Below are 14,106 nucleotides of genomic sequence, written 5' to 3'. Positions count from 1 at the left end.
CAGCTTCACAGATCGTTTTCCAAACAAGTAGCATAGTAAAAATGCTATGCACTCAACCTACCTGTACAGAATACATGACAATCTTGAACACCCGGACAGCAAAGTCTGTGGGCACCCATGCCCTGTGATTGTCAAGGTGCCTGGAAAACATACAGAAAAAACATTGTTTTCACCTGAAACGTCCTTAATATGAAGTCACAATGCTACGAACATGAAAGCATCTTCTAATTGTCTAAAACAGCTAGTTTTCAAGGCATCACACATTGGAGGAATAGGCTGACTTTTTTTTATCCCAAAATAAAAGTTTTTGAATTCCCTTTATCAATAACTATCTAATGCAAAGTCACTGAACAAATTAAAACCCATCTGAACACACACAGACAGAGATAAAAGAAATTGAATTGCAACAGTTCCAACAAGTTGTAAAAAAGATGGAGATAAGTACATACAGATTGACTGACCTACTAAAGATAGCCAAGCAGACAGACTGCAATGAGCACCAATCATAAATTTCTAGAGACAGACAGATGCATGCAAAGACAAACAGATAGACAGACAGGTAGTACGGCAAACAGAGAGAGAGAGAGAGAGATGATGATGATGATGATGATGGAACTTTATTTTTCAAGGATAGAGGTTTAAGGCGACGCCTTTTCTTACAACCGGTCCTTACTTCTAATACAAATATCTAATAAATGATAAACAAGTAAAGCAACATGACAAATAAACAAAGTAAACGAACGAACCAGCAAACAATCGACAAGTTTGAGAGAGAGAGAGAGAGAGAGAGAGAGAGAGAGAGAGAGAGAGAGAGAGAGAGAGAGAGAGAGAGAGAGAGAGAGAGAGAGAGAGAGAGAGAGAGAGAGAGAGAGAGAGAGGGAGGGAGGGAGGGAGGGAGGGAGGGAGGGAGGGAGGGAGAGAAAGAGAGAGAGAGAGAGGAGGGAGGGAGGGAGGGAGGGAGGGAGGGAGGGAGAGAGAGAGAGAGAGAGAGAGAGAGAGAGAGAGAGAGAGAGAGAGAGAGAGAGAGAGAGAGAGAGAGAGAGACTCTACTCTTTACTCACACAAGAATAGGAACTAGGACGCAGCGGATGTTTCCATAGGACGCTCGGCAAACCAAATCTCGAAACACAACCTCTGCCAAGTGAGCTGGGTCGTCTTCATCTTTCGGGCTCTCAATGTCAGCCCCAGTGGATCTGCAAATACAGAGGAGAGAGAATAATGCAACAAAATGATCCATCATTGACACACAGATAAGGTATAACTATACAGAGTCAAATAATTCAATTATGCCAAATAACACCTTGATAATATAAACACATCTAACCTACAAAAACTTCTCACGCTCTCAACTGTCAATTTCAGGATCGACAATTGCTGTGGTACTGAAGCATAAATGATATGAAAACCTCTACTGATAATGTAATAATAGATATAATGATGTGAAATATAAGGGCACAGCTTTCTTTCTTTCTTTATTTGTTGTTTAACGTCGTTTTCAACCACGAAGGTTATATCGCGACGGAAGGGCACAGCTGAGTCCAGGGAAAAGTACAAAGCAGACAAACAAACAAAAACAAAAAAACAAACAACAACAACACCAAAACGCTTTCTACTATTTCAGGAATTCATAATCTCTTATGCTGGAGCTGAGGAAAAAACCCAACTCAAAACATGTAGGCCATAATGGGGTCCAGTGGGCAAAGCCCTGGTAAAGGGCCCAGAAAACTGAGCATAGCAATTTCAAAGGCAATTTGATGGCCTCTCCAGGCAGCTAGAGCAAACATGCACAAAATGGAAGTCACTGCTCTTCAATTATTTTCTTTGAAGAATTTTTTTATTTGTCTTGGGGCCAAACTTTTTTTGTTCTCTCTTTCCTCGAAAAATTGAGGATCTGAAGACAGTTTTCCAGCCTTATTTTTGTTGACTACAAATTTATACCATACAAAAACATGAGCCTTACTTTGTGTCCTGCATGTTGAAGAGAAGGGAAGGAACGATCTTGTCCATGTGGACCTGCTCCCAAATGTTGACTTGCAGTTCATCAGAAATCGTCTTCCGCACAACTCCCTGAATGCCCCTCAGACCCGCACCTCGGATTCTGCAAAAACAATGAAAACAAAAACAGTATAAAAGTAGGTATATTTAGTTATTACTGAAGAGATTACCAGCTTGGATGTTAAAAAGTAGCGCTACCAGTTGGCACTGATTGTATCTGCTTTGCACTGCCCACTGCACAAACACACCAACAAACACACACAAAAATCAAACAAGCAAACCAACAAACAACTGTGTGTGTATATGTGTGCGTGTGTGTGTGTGTGCGCGCGCGCGTGTGCGCGCGTGTGTGTGTGTGCATGCGTGTGTCTGCGCGTGCGTGCGTGCGCCTGCATGTGTTAGTCTTGTGCAGTCTAGCAGCATGCTGTTGTTCACCTATCATTCAATCACTTGTCCTGTCGCATCGATCTGGTGTCAAGAACCCTGTTACTTTAACCTTTGAATCAGCCATCCCCAATATGTCACAGTCTCTAGTACCTTAGTCATTATGTATGTGATATTTTCTAACCTCCCAATCCCATATCCAGCAGCATAAAAGACAGACATTCCCAAAGGACATTCCAGACCCTAGCTTTACCCTTTGCAAACCAAGCGAAACCCAACCCAATGACCTGGCCAAAATATTATTCATGTTGTTTTTGTTTCTTCTGCAGCTAATCAATGTGTTTGGTTACTCTGCCAGGGATGTTATTTATCGTCAGCAGTTGGTGGGATGCTGAACTTATTTGAAATGGCATAAAACTTTGCCATCATTCCAGCACAATATTTTCCAACACAGGGGGAAAGGTGACACTAAGGACTGCCTGAAATGTTGTGTCCATTTCTGCAAAGTTACTGAAGAAAATAAATCCTAGCATCACCCCTGCCAACTCAATTCAGGCTTTTGTATTATTTTGCACTGGTCCTCTCACTCTCATCATAGATTAATCTTTCTTACAGCTTCAGTCTTTTGTAATGGCTGCTGCAGATTCAGGTTTTTTCCAATCTCCATTACCATGAGAAGGACATTTTCATGGCAACCCAGAAAAACATTCAAGAAGAATTATTACACAGCAAGAACTGTAATCCAAAGTGAGAACTGTAACCCATGATCCCCTTTTATAATCCCTTGCTACTTCTTCATCTGTGCTACAACTGAAAATGTACACAAATCGTGAATCCCTAACAAGAACCAAAACAAACAACAAGAAAAAACAGAAACCCAAAAGACCCAGTTCTTCCTAACAAAATAGTGGTTCCCTCGAAATTCATCCCCACAGCCAATTCAGCGTCACAACACCTAAACAGGAGGGAGCGAGGGAGACGAAGAAACAGGAACAAGGGTTGACAGATTGCTTTTTTATTGATCGGTCCCTGTGGCTAGAGGGGAGGGGAGAGGTGCATTTGGAGAGAAGATTAGACAAGGCACAGAAAAGCGTGCGAGAGCCGCTCCCTGCAGGCGCAAATCAATGATCAACTGTCTGCCAAAAAAAAAAGAGTTAATTACCCTTCCTGGTTCTAAGTGATGAATGTTATCCTTTTGACGTGACGCGGGCTAATTTGGGTGTAACTGAGTGGAATGAGAGGAAGTAGAACGCAACACACCACAAAGGTCAAAGCTGTGGAAAGAATCAGGAAAAGGGTGAGAGAGTGGGGGCTAACGAGGGAGGGGAAATGTTCTGAGAAAGAGAGGGAGAGAGAGAGAGAGAGAGACAAGACAGACAGAGAGAGGAGAGAAAAAGAAAGAGAGAGAGAGGAAGAAAGAGAGAGAGAGAGAAACAGAGAGAGAGAGAGAGAGAGAGAGAGAGAGAGAGAGAGAGAGAGAGAGAGAGAGAGAGAGAGAGAGAGAGAAAGAGGAAGAAAGAGAGAGAGAGAAACAGAGAGAGAGAGAGAGAGACAGACAGAGAGACAGAGAGAGAGAGAGAGAGAGAAAGAAAGAGAGAGAGACAGAGAGAGAAACAGAGCGAGAGACAGTCACTTTGAGTGAAGAGGGACACACACACACACACACACACACACACACACACACACACACACACACACACAAAATGAAAAAGAAAAAGAAAGAAAACAAGAAATACAAGAGAAAAGCAGATAGTCAGAGAGACAGAGAAGGGGGCAGATAAATAGATCAGACAAGGCACAGAAGTCTGTCAGAGCTCTAAGCAACCGGTAATCAATGATCTCCTGTCTGAAATCCAGGAAGGAAAAAACAGACTGATAAGGAGGTGCATGGCGCTAGAACATTTTGGGGAAACCGTATCTCCAGTGTTTATCAGTGCATCTTTATTAAAGTTTGCACACTAATGTAACCAACCAAGATGAGCTTGTATACAAAGTGTAAACAAAATATATGTAAAAGTTTCAAATAAACGGGGGAAAAAAATACTCACACAGTTTGGTTTTGTCATAGAGTATTCTGTTTGCTTCCATTGCATTCATCAGCTGTTTTTTTTTTTTTAATCAGGGTATCACATTTCATTGGGTATCGCACAAAAACTGTGTGTTTTGAAGAGGGAGAAAACATCGTATCAATTTCAAAACCAAAAACGTTTTTGAGGTCATTAATTTGAAATTTGAGCACATATGTTGCTAAAACTTTACAAACAAGCTGAGCTTAGTTATTTACACAACTGTGCACAATTTTATGAAGATGCATTTACAGTATAAAACACCAGAGATACTGTTTGAATACTTTTTCAAAATTGTTCATGCCATGCTTCCCCTTAATTACTCACAGTTCTTGAATAATGTATGTTATCCCTTAGACATATTGCCTTTGTGGCATTGGTTGATAGACCTAAGGCTAATGTGTGCGTGATTAAGTGAAGTGAGAAAGCGACACGCAATGAAGCCAAGGAAAGATTCACATAAGGGAAGGTGGTAAGATGGTTAAAAGGGAATGGGAGAGGAGAGAGTTAAATATTCAGAGAGAGAGAGAGAGAGAGAGAGAGAGAGAGAGAGAGAGAGAGAGAGAGAGAGAGAGAGAGACAGAGAGAGAGAGAGAGAGAGAGAGAGAGAGAGAGAGAGAGAGAGAGAGAGAGAGAGAGAGAGAGGAAAGAACAGAAAGACTGAAAAAAGAGGAAACAGACGGAAAGAAAGAAAACGAACAAAGAGAACAAGAAGACCTTTTTTTTTAAAGTCATTTGTACTGGCACTCACTTTTGCTTCATTTCTTTGCCAAACTGTTCCCCAGAATGACACATGGAACTGAACTTGGACACGAAGAAGTCATAGCGCCGGTGGTAGGATGGAGCATCTTCCTCAATGTTGGAAAACTTCACAAACTGAAATGAAATAACAAAATGTGATGTAGAAAATGAAAATAAAGAAACAGAGACAAAGACACACACTGGACTCACACAAACCAAGGAAAGTCATTTGGCGGTGGCAGTTGCGACAATTTTAAATATCCACAAAAATGACAGACAGACACCCCCCGCCCCCATTAAAAAAAACAAAAAAACATCCTTTCCCCTGTTTGCACGACTTCTGTAAATACTGCTGCAACAACCCAGATCAAGTTAGATACAGTAATTTAAACTTAATGTAAGGCTTCTTTTTAAGCCTACTGTCTATATGATACTTACCGAGACAGTACTATTCTTGCACATTATCTATTATAGGCCGAAAAAATTGGACAAAACGCTGAGTGGGTACAATTATCTCCCATAACCATGCGCCACCGTGGATCCCAAGCACTGTCCGAGTGCTTCCCCCTTACAGGATGTAGGTGGCGCGTCCTCTTTCTTTATGAGCTGCAGACCCTCAAAAAGCCCATAACATATCAAGAGGGGAGGCGGGAGGGAAACTCTAATAGTACTGTCTCGGTAAGTATCATATAGACAGTAGGCTTAAAAAGAAGCCTTACAGTCAATATAACACTTACCTCGACAGTACTATTCTTGCACAGAATACCAGAGTGGTGTGAGGGTGATATGTAGAGTATTAAACTCCTTAATCAAAATCACTTAAATCCAAGGATTAAGATACCCAGGCAATTTTCGAACAGTACTACCGTAAAAGAAAATATACCCAAGAAACATACCTTAGACTGACGTGACCATGCTAGCAACCACTGCTGTGTGGTGAACTCAATGTCAAAGTCCAGGCCACTCAAAGCTTGAATACCACTGAGTCTACGGCAAGTGGCTAAAGCGATGAGGAACAATTAGTCTTAAAAATCAGCAACTTGATACTGATGCCTGCCAGGGGTTCAAACTCATTGCTACGCAGGAGTTTGAGGACCAGAAAGACATCCCCCTTGGGAAATGAAACCCGAGGTTTAGACACCGCTGCATTGCTAATACCCGAAAGGACATTAGCGATGAGGGAGGACCTGATCAAGTGTTCAGTTCTGCGACCAGTAGCGGCCGCAATCGTGGAAGCGATGGCAGATCTGTATCCAAGAAGAGTCTTAGAAGAAAGACTCTTCTTTTGATACACTTCCACCAGGAAGTTGGCCAAGTCCTGTGTTGAGGGATAAAGCGGCTTTATCCCCTTGGACAAGGCGAAGGTGGCCCAAGCTCTCCAGCGTAAGTCGTAGAGCTGATTAGTTGATCGCCTCTTAGCGTTCAAGGAAAACTCTACTGAACTCTTGTGCAATCCTAGTGCAAGCAGTTTGGAGCGCACAAGAGCCATGCGGTCAAGCACAGACTCTCTGGACGTGGATGAGGGAGGCATGATCGAGGCTGGAGCAGACCTCCCCCGTCCAGATCCAGAGGTAGAGGGTCTACGTGGGTGAGACCGCGAAGATCTGGAAACCACGGAGCTGTTGGCCAGTAAGGCGCGACCAAAATCAGTCTTGGTCGTTCCTGCAGATATTTTGCCAGCACCCTCGGAATCAGAGATGTCGGGGGATAGGCGTAAGCATCGAGGAGCCTCCACAAGAGAGTGAATGCGTCCAAGTGGAACGCATTCATGTCTCGAAAGGGGCTGACGTACCTGGGAAGCCGAGCGCTGAATCGAGTTACGAACAGATCGATCAGAGGACGGTCCCACCTTGCCCACAGACGCTGTAGAACGTTGTGAGCGATGGTCCATTCTGTGGAGAGAACCTGATCGCCCCGACTGAGAATGTCGGCCAGGGCGTTCAGTTTCCCCGGAACGAACTGGACTGACATCCGGACCTGATTGGTCTGGCACCAGAGCAGAATCTCCTCCGCCAACAGGGAGAGGGACCGAGAATTGGTGCCCCCCTGGTGGCGAAGGTAAGCTAAGCATGTGGTGTTGTTGTCCCCGTTGAAAATCAGAGGGGCCAAGGACAGGCCGAATGGGAGGGCCCGAAACTCGAACACCGTGCCCTCCCAAACGAACCGGAGCAGATGTCGGTACCCCGGGGCCACCAGGATGTGGAAGTAAGCATCCTGGAGGTCCCAGACATGGCCCAATCGTTTGGCCGGATGGCCAACCGGACCGACGAAGGGGTTTCCATCTTGAACTTGCACCTGTGAAGGTACAAGTTCAAGGTGGAGAGGTCCAACACCGGCCTGAACCGGCCGTCCTTTTTGGGGACGGTGAACAGGCGGGAGCAGAACCCCAGAGAAGGCTGAGAAAGGGGGTAGACCGCCTTCTTCTCGACCAACGAGTTCACCTCGTCCTGAAGAGCCTGCCATCTGGCAGGCTCTCGAGGAGGGGGGAACGTCCAAGGTAGAGCGGACAATGGAGGTTGTGACGACAGCGGTAGAGAAAACCCCGACCACACCACCCTCAAGAAAAACTGGTTGGAGACCAGTCTGCCCCACATGCCGCGGGCCCGAAAAAAGGGAACCGCCGGACGAAAGAGGGGCAACTTGAGGGGGCGTCAACGTAGGGCCGGGACTCACTGAAAATTCTGCTGGCGGGCAGGCGCAGGCTTGCGACCACCCCCCCTGGTGGTGCTGCTTCCCCTTACCTGTCTGAGCACCCTTCGTCTTGCTTGGGAACGCAACAGGCGTCTAAGAGGAGGAAGAAGGAGGCAGTGAAACTGGCTTCTTCTTCTTCTTCTGAGGCTGGGAGCTGGAGGTGACTGTAGCACTTCTCTTACTCCCCGCCGCCGTCGCCGAAGCAGCGAGGCCAACCATCAGAGAATCAGTGTTCCTCTGGCGTGTGGACTCCACCACAGAACGAACAGTGTCCGGATGAAAGAGGGAAGAAGGCTGAGGAAACGTGTTCCTCAGACTCTTCCTCATATCCGGAGGCACTAAAGAAGTAGGCAGAAAATGATCACGGAACAGGGCCAATAAAGTGGACCCGTGTTCCAATGGCCAATTCTGCCGCAGACGTCACGCACGATCGCACGGCATGCAAAGCCCGATCCACTCGAACCGTGTCAAGGACCCGAGTGGAATCGGACTCTGCCCGATTGGGAGGGTCCAACAGTGTGGACAGCGTGCTCATCCATGTCAAGGCCTGTGATTGGGCCTCGACTGTGGAAGAAACGGTGGCCTCAAGATTGTGGAACGAAGCAGAGCTCAGTTCCACCTTCTTGACCGAAGGCACCTCCCCAACGAACACATCACCGTCAGCCCCACCCTAAACACTCGAAGTCTGGAAAGGGAGAGTTCGAGAGTCAAAGGGAAAAGGGAGGGACGAAACAGATTGGACACGAGGAAACAGTGGAGGTGCGCCTCCCGAAGGAAAGCATGGCACTGAACCCGCGTCCTCCCGAGGAACATAGGTCGCGTTTGCACGTGAATCTGTACTCCTCAGGCGATGTGCTGCCGCTTCCACCGTGGCACTTAGACTAGGGTGGAACGCGAATTGCCGGCGGCCGGATCGTTCATAAAACGAGCCGCCGGCAGACGCGGCGTGAGCCTCCCGCGCCCGGGCCGAAGCGGACTCAAAGGACGAGAGGGCGTCTCAGGGAAGGACGTCCTGAAACTGTTCAAACGTCCTTCTAGCTGTGCGAGGACGAGCCTCCTGCCTCTCGTCCTCAGACCCCGGGTCCACGTCCTGTGTGTCAACACTAGACGACAGACGCTTAAGAGAGGCATCCGTGACGTCAAGACGCCGCGTGATGTCTGTCATGTACTGTTGGAAAGTACGAAGCATAGCTTCGGAAGTTCCATCAGAAACCGGCAAGGGTAGAGGTTCAGTGTTAACCTCAGGGCGACCCTGATCCTCCTCCCTATCGTCCTCCGACTCACTCTCCTCTTCACTTCCCGACAACTCCTCAAAAGCAGGAGTGTAGGGAGCTTGAGGGGGAAGAGCCGAAAGCGATGAAGCAGGCTGTGAAGAAACGCCCACAGAAGCAAGAGGCCGCGAAGACCCCTGCCCCAAAGACGAAACGTCTCCAGCAGCCGAAGGGGGAGAAAAACAACAACCCTGCGACTGTTGGGTCAGCCCAGCCAACGAACCCCCGCCATTTATAGACTGAACAGGAACCCATCGGGTCTGATCAGAAAAGAAATGGTCCGGTCCGGTCGGGGGTGCCGATCCGGTCCGGTAGGGTGGTCCGGTCCGGTGCCGTACCATCCGGAGGTCCCGTTCAGCACCGAACCATCGTACCCACAGAAGTGTTCGGGTGGTTAGGTCCGGACGTGGACATACCGTACCATCCGGACCCGTAGGTCCGGTGGTCCGGTATGGTCCGGTTCGGTGCCAGACCATCCAGACCAACAGAAGTGGTCGGGTGGTCCCGCACCGGACCATCCGGACCCGTAGGTCCGGACCCGTAGGTCCGGTACCATCCGGAGGTCCTGTTCGGCACCGAACCATCCTACGCACAGAAGTGTTCGGGTGGTTCGGTCCGGGCGTGGACGTACCGTACCATCCGGACCCGTAGGTCCGGTTCGGTGCCAGACCATCCGGACCAACAGAGGTGGTCGGGTGGTCCGGACCGGTCCGGTAGGGTGGTCCGGTGTTCCGGTCTGGTGTTCCGGTCCGGTCCCGCACCATCCGGAGGTCCCGTTCGGTACGGACACACCGTACCATCCGGACCCGTAAGTCCGGTATGGTCCGGTTCGGTGCCAGACCATCCGGACCAACAGAGGTGGTCGGGTGGTCCGGTCCGGACCGGACCACCGGTCCAGCACCGGACCATCCGGACCCGTAGGTCCGGTCCGGTCCCGCACCATCCGGAGGTCCCGTTCGGCACCGAACCACCCGTACCCACAGAAGTGTTCGGGTGGCTCGGTCCGGACGTGGACATACCGTACCATCCGGACCCGTAGGTCCGGTTCGGTGCCAGACCATCCGGACCAACAGAGGTGGTCGGGTGGTCCGGACCGATCCGGTAGGGTGGTCCGGTGTTCCGGTCCTGTGGTCCGGTCCCATACCATCCGGAGGTCCCGTACGGCACCGAACCATCCGTACCCACTGAAGTGTTCGGTCCGGACGTGGACCTACCGTACCATCCGGACCCGTAGGTCCGGTATGGTCCGGTTCGGTGACAGACCATCCGGACCAACAGAGGTGGTCGGGTGGTCCGGTACCGGACCATCCGAACCCGTAGAATCGGTCCGGTCCCGTACCATCCGGAGGTCCCGTTCCCGTTCGGTACCGAACCATCCGTACCCACAGAAGTGTTCGGGTGGCTCGGTCCGGACGTGGACATACCGTACCATCCGGACCCGTAGGTCCGGCATGGTCCGGTTCGGTGCCAGACCACCCGGACCAACAGAGTTGGTCGAGTGGTCCGGTCCCGACCGGACCACTGGTCCGGTACCGTACCCTCCGGACCCGTAGGTCCGGTGTGTTCCGGTTCGGTGCCAGACCACCCAGACCAACAGAGGTGGTCGGGTGGTCCGGTCCCGACCGAAACACTGGTCCCGTACCGTACCATCCGGACCCGTAGGTCCGGGGGGTCCGGCAAGGGCCAGAGGTACTGTCCCGCACGTACGGTCCCGTACCATGGGTCCCGTCCGGACCAAACCCGGAGGTCAAGTCCAGTCGGGACCCGTGGGTCCGGTTCGATCCCGACCCGTAAGCCTGGAACGTTCCGGACCCTTGGTCCGGACCATCCGTCACCCGAACACCAGACGCTAAGGAATGGCGTGGGGTCAAGACGGTCCGGTCGGAGGTGTCGGTCTGAGCAACAGAAACAATGTTCCCGTCGCCCTGACCATTCGACAGAAGTACCACGTTCTGTCGAACACCTCCACGTCCAGTAACTAGTCGGCCGGAGCGTTTCAAGAGGGACAGCCACCAGTCACACGGACGTCAGAGGGAACCGTAGTAGCAGTGGTCGTAGGCACGAAGCCTGAAACCCCTGCCCCCACAGGACCGCCCTGAACGGGGTCAATTCGCATCCCAACCCCAGCGGGGAGGGAATTCAGAGACCCCGTCATCTCCTCCGATCTCCCCCCCCAGGAGGCCGAAACTACTGTCAAAACAGCAGCAGACGACCCAGCGAGGGAGTTCAGAGGAGGACCCGTGTCCCTCCTGGCTTCCACAGCGGTTTCCACCGAGGAGGGCACAGGAGAGGCACCGGAAAAAGAAAGATTTTAATGCCAACTGCACCCGGTGTTCCCAGGCGGTCACCCATCCAAGTACTAACCGGGCCCGACGTTGCTTAACTTCGGTGGTCGGACGAGAACCGGTGTTTTCAACGTGGTATGGCCGTTGGCTGTCAAAACCTGAGTCTCTCCAGTAGCCCCTAGATCGGATTCACCAACCCCCAAAGAGGGTTGGGAATCGACCTGCCCCCGGATTCGAGCCAGGGGGGAGAAGGAAACCTTCCCCCCAGGCTTGAAACCGGGAGGAGCTGAAGCCTGAGACTGAGGGCCGGACAACGGCGTCGAAGGGGGGGAAGCCTGTTCCACTGAAGGAGAAGGAGAAAGAAGCTTTTTCTTTCCCCTCGACCTTCCCCGAACCTTCGACGGCGCAGCCCCGCCCGAAGTCCCAGGCTCAAGCCCAGTCTGTTTGAGCAAGCTCGCATTGAGCTTGCTCAAACAGGCTTTCTCCGCCCTCCCTCGCCGCAAACGCAAAGCGTTTGGGGAGGGAGAGTCGGAGCGCCGAAAGATCCCCTTCTCCGTGCGTAAAACATGACGCTGGGCGCCCGGAGAAGGGTTGCCCCCGGCAGACTCTGGTTCCGTAGAACCAGAGCCCAAAACAGGACGAGACATCCTACCTCGCCCTGTACGTACCCTTAAAGACCGAGAATTAACAAAATTCAAAGAAAATTTAGGTCAATACTCAAGTGAATGCGGCGAAACGAGAAGCAGACGACCGGTCACCACGAAGTAGGACGGGAGGCACGCCGAGTCCGCCACACAAAAACGGAGGCACAAGTTGAAGGAAACACAACGTAGCCTCAAGCCAGAAGTGGAATAACACACAATAATCCAACAGGTGATAGTCCACACAGAAAAGGAGCCTCTTAGTCCAAAATAATCCGGGAGCGTAGCAGAAACACAGCCGGTCTGACACGCGCGAAAAAAGAAAGAGGACGCGCCACCTACATCCTGTAAGGGGGAAGCACTCGGACAGTGCTTGGGATCCACGGTGGCGCATGGTTATGGGAGATAATTGTACCCACTCAGCGTTTTGTCCAATTTTTTCGGCCTATAATAGATAATGTGCAAGAATAGTACTGTCGAGGTAAGTGTTATATTGACTCTTTTGTGACATCGATTTGTAGGTTTGGTTCTTGGAACTCCAAGAGTTTCTGGACTTTGAGACACCTCTCCACAAACAGGTTGAGAGATCTGACACCCGTCTTTCTGTCACCCTTGCACAAACCGTCCAACCAAGTATTTGCACACCTCAAAATCCTCTCACGCTTTCTTCTAATTCTGTTCCCACAATCCGAGATACATGTATTACCTTACCTTAGGGAATCTGAGGAAGTAACACAACTTGCAGAATTTGTAGCAGTGATTTACATGTCTGGCTCCCAGAACTCCCAAGAGTGGCTCTCCTTGAGGTGGCTCTCCACAGGTTAAGAAAGATAAGACCCTCTTTTTTTTCAAACTCACCACCCACAAATCCCACCCCACCAATCACTCACACCCCCTCTCACCCTCTTCCAGCAATTCTGCTCCCCCAAGTTCAGTAATGAACTTAACTGTCTGCCAATCCTTCTCACACACACACACACACACACACACACACACAATGAAAATTGACTTTGCTTACGGAATTTGTAGCTGTGAGTTTCACACACACTGAAAATTAACTTTGCTTACGGAATTTGTAGCTGTGATTTGTAGGTCCGGTTCCTGGCACTCCAAGAGTTTCTGCACCATCTTGAGGTAGCTCTCCACAAACAGGTTGAGGGAGTGAGCATGGCAGGAGACCAAGAGCTGGTCCAGCGCTTCCATTGCAATAAAGACAAACCTGCATGCACGAAATGCAAGTAATTACATGTAACAGTGTTTGAAATAAAGTGTACACTGAGGGTCCTCGTACACAAATATTTAAAAAATTGTACGTAATATTATTAATATCATGTATATATATATAACGTCACATGTACATCAGTACACAAATGTTTTACCTCTGTTAGTGTTAATATGAACAGGTCATACAGCTGACACAATAGAAATAATTATTTTATTCCTGCTCAAAAAAATCTTCATTTTAAAACAAGAAAATACTGTATTTCTAACTATGCTCTGAAAAACATACTGACATATTATATTCTTCTTGGCATAAAAAAACCACATGATACATTATTATCTGGGCAAAAGTTGTCCCTTTGCAAGTGCTGAACTTTTGGAGGAAGTTGTCTTTACAAAAGAAGATGCACCTGTCTGGCCTTGTGAAGTATGCACAAACAGACGTGACAGAACAATCAAAATCACATCACCAAAGTAGGTCAGTATGTTAACAGATGCATTTGACCTTGATGAATAGAACTTGCACAATGCTTCTGACCAACAGCTTAGGCATCAATTAGCAATGACTAATCAATATCTATTCATGGTTCTAGGAGTACTTGATCAATACTAACGCAATTAAAAGTGGAAGACTGATTTCTCAATTTTGTGTAACGATTTTAGATGTTAAATACATCCCAATTTGCAAATCTTAGAATTTTTTAATCTCATATATACAGCTCACATACTGACACTACCTGGGTACAATAGGATTTAACAGAACACTTGACAGACTTTATTTTTTAGATTTGAAGAAAGTAAACTCTTATCC

The 14,106-nt window shown here is 48.9% G+C and overlaps 1 protein-coding gene and 1 non-coding gene across 2 annotated transcripts in view; both read right to left on the bottom strand.

The window, feature by feature from the left end:
- The window catches only part of LOC138966885 (protein EFR3 homolog B-like), a 44,194-nt gene that overhangs the window by 27,205 nt on the left and 2,883 nt on the right, over window positions 1-14,106 (bottom strand). Inside the window, exons 4-8 of the mRNA XM_070339272.1 lie at window positions 13,143-13,293; window positions 5,197-5,321; window positions 1,961-2,098; window positions 1,062-1,193; window positions 62-140 (exon numbers count right to left, since the gene is read on the bottom strand). Coding sequence (XP_070195373.1) covers window positions 62-140; window positions 1,062-1,193; window positions 1,961-2,098; window positions 5,197-5,321; window positions 13,143-13,293 — 625 coding nt within the window. The remainder of the gene's footprint in view (window positions 1-61; window positions 141-1,061; window positions 1,194-1,960; window positions 2,099-5,196; window positions 5,322-13,142; window positions 13,294-14,106) is intronic.
- Window positions 11,464-11,582, bottom strand: LOC138967861 (5S ribosomal RNA). The gene has a single exon (XR_011456038.1). It is a non-coding gene; the product is annotated as a 5S ribosomal RNA (ribosomal RNA).

This window comes from Littorina saxatilis, linkage group LG5 (assembly GCF_037325665.1).
Source record: "Littorina saxatilis isolate snail1 linkage group LG5, US_GU_Lsax_2.0, whole genome shotgun sequence".
Lineage (NCBI taxonomy): Eukaryota > Metazoa > Mollusca > Gastropoda > Littorinimorpha > Littorinidae > Littorina > Littorina saxatilis.
The sequence above is the reverse complement of the archived record's forward strand: the minus strand, read 5'-3'. Positions and strand labels throughout refer to the sequence as shown.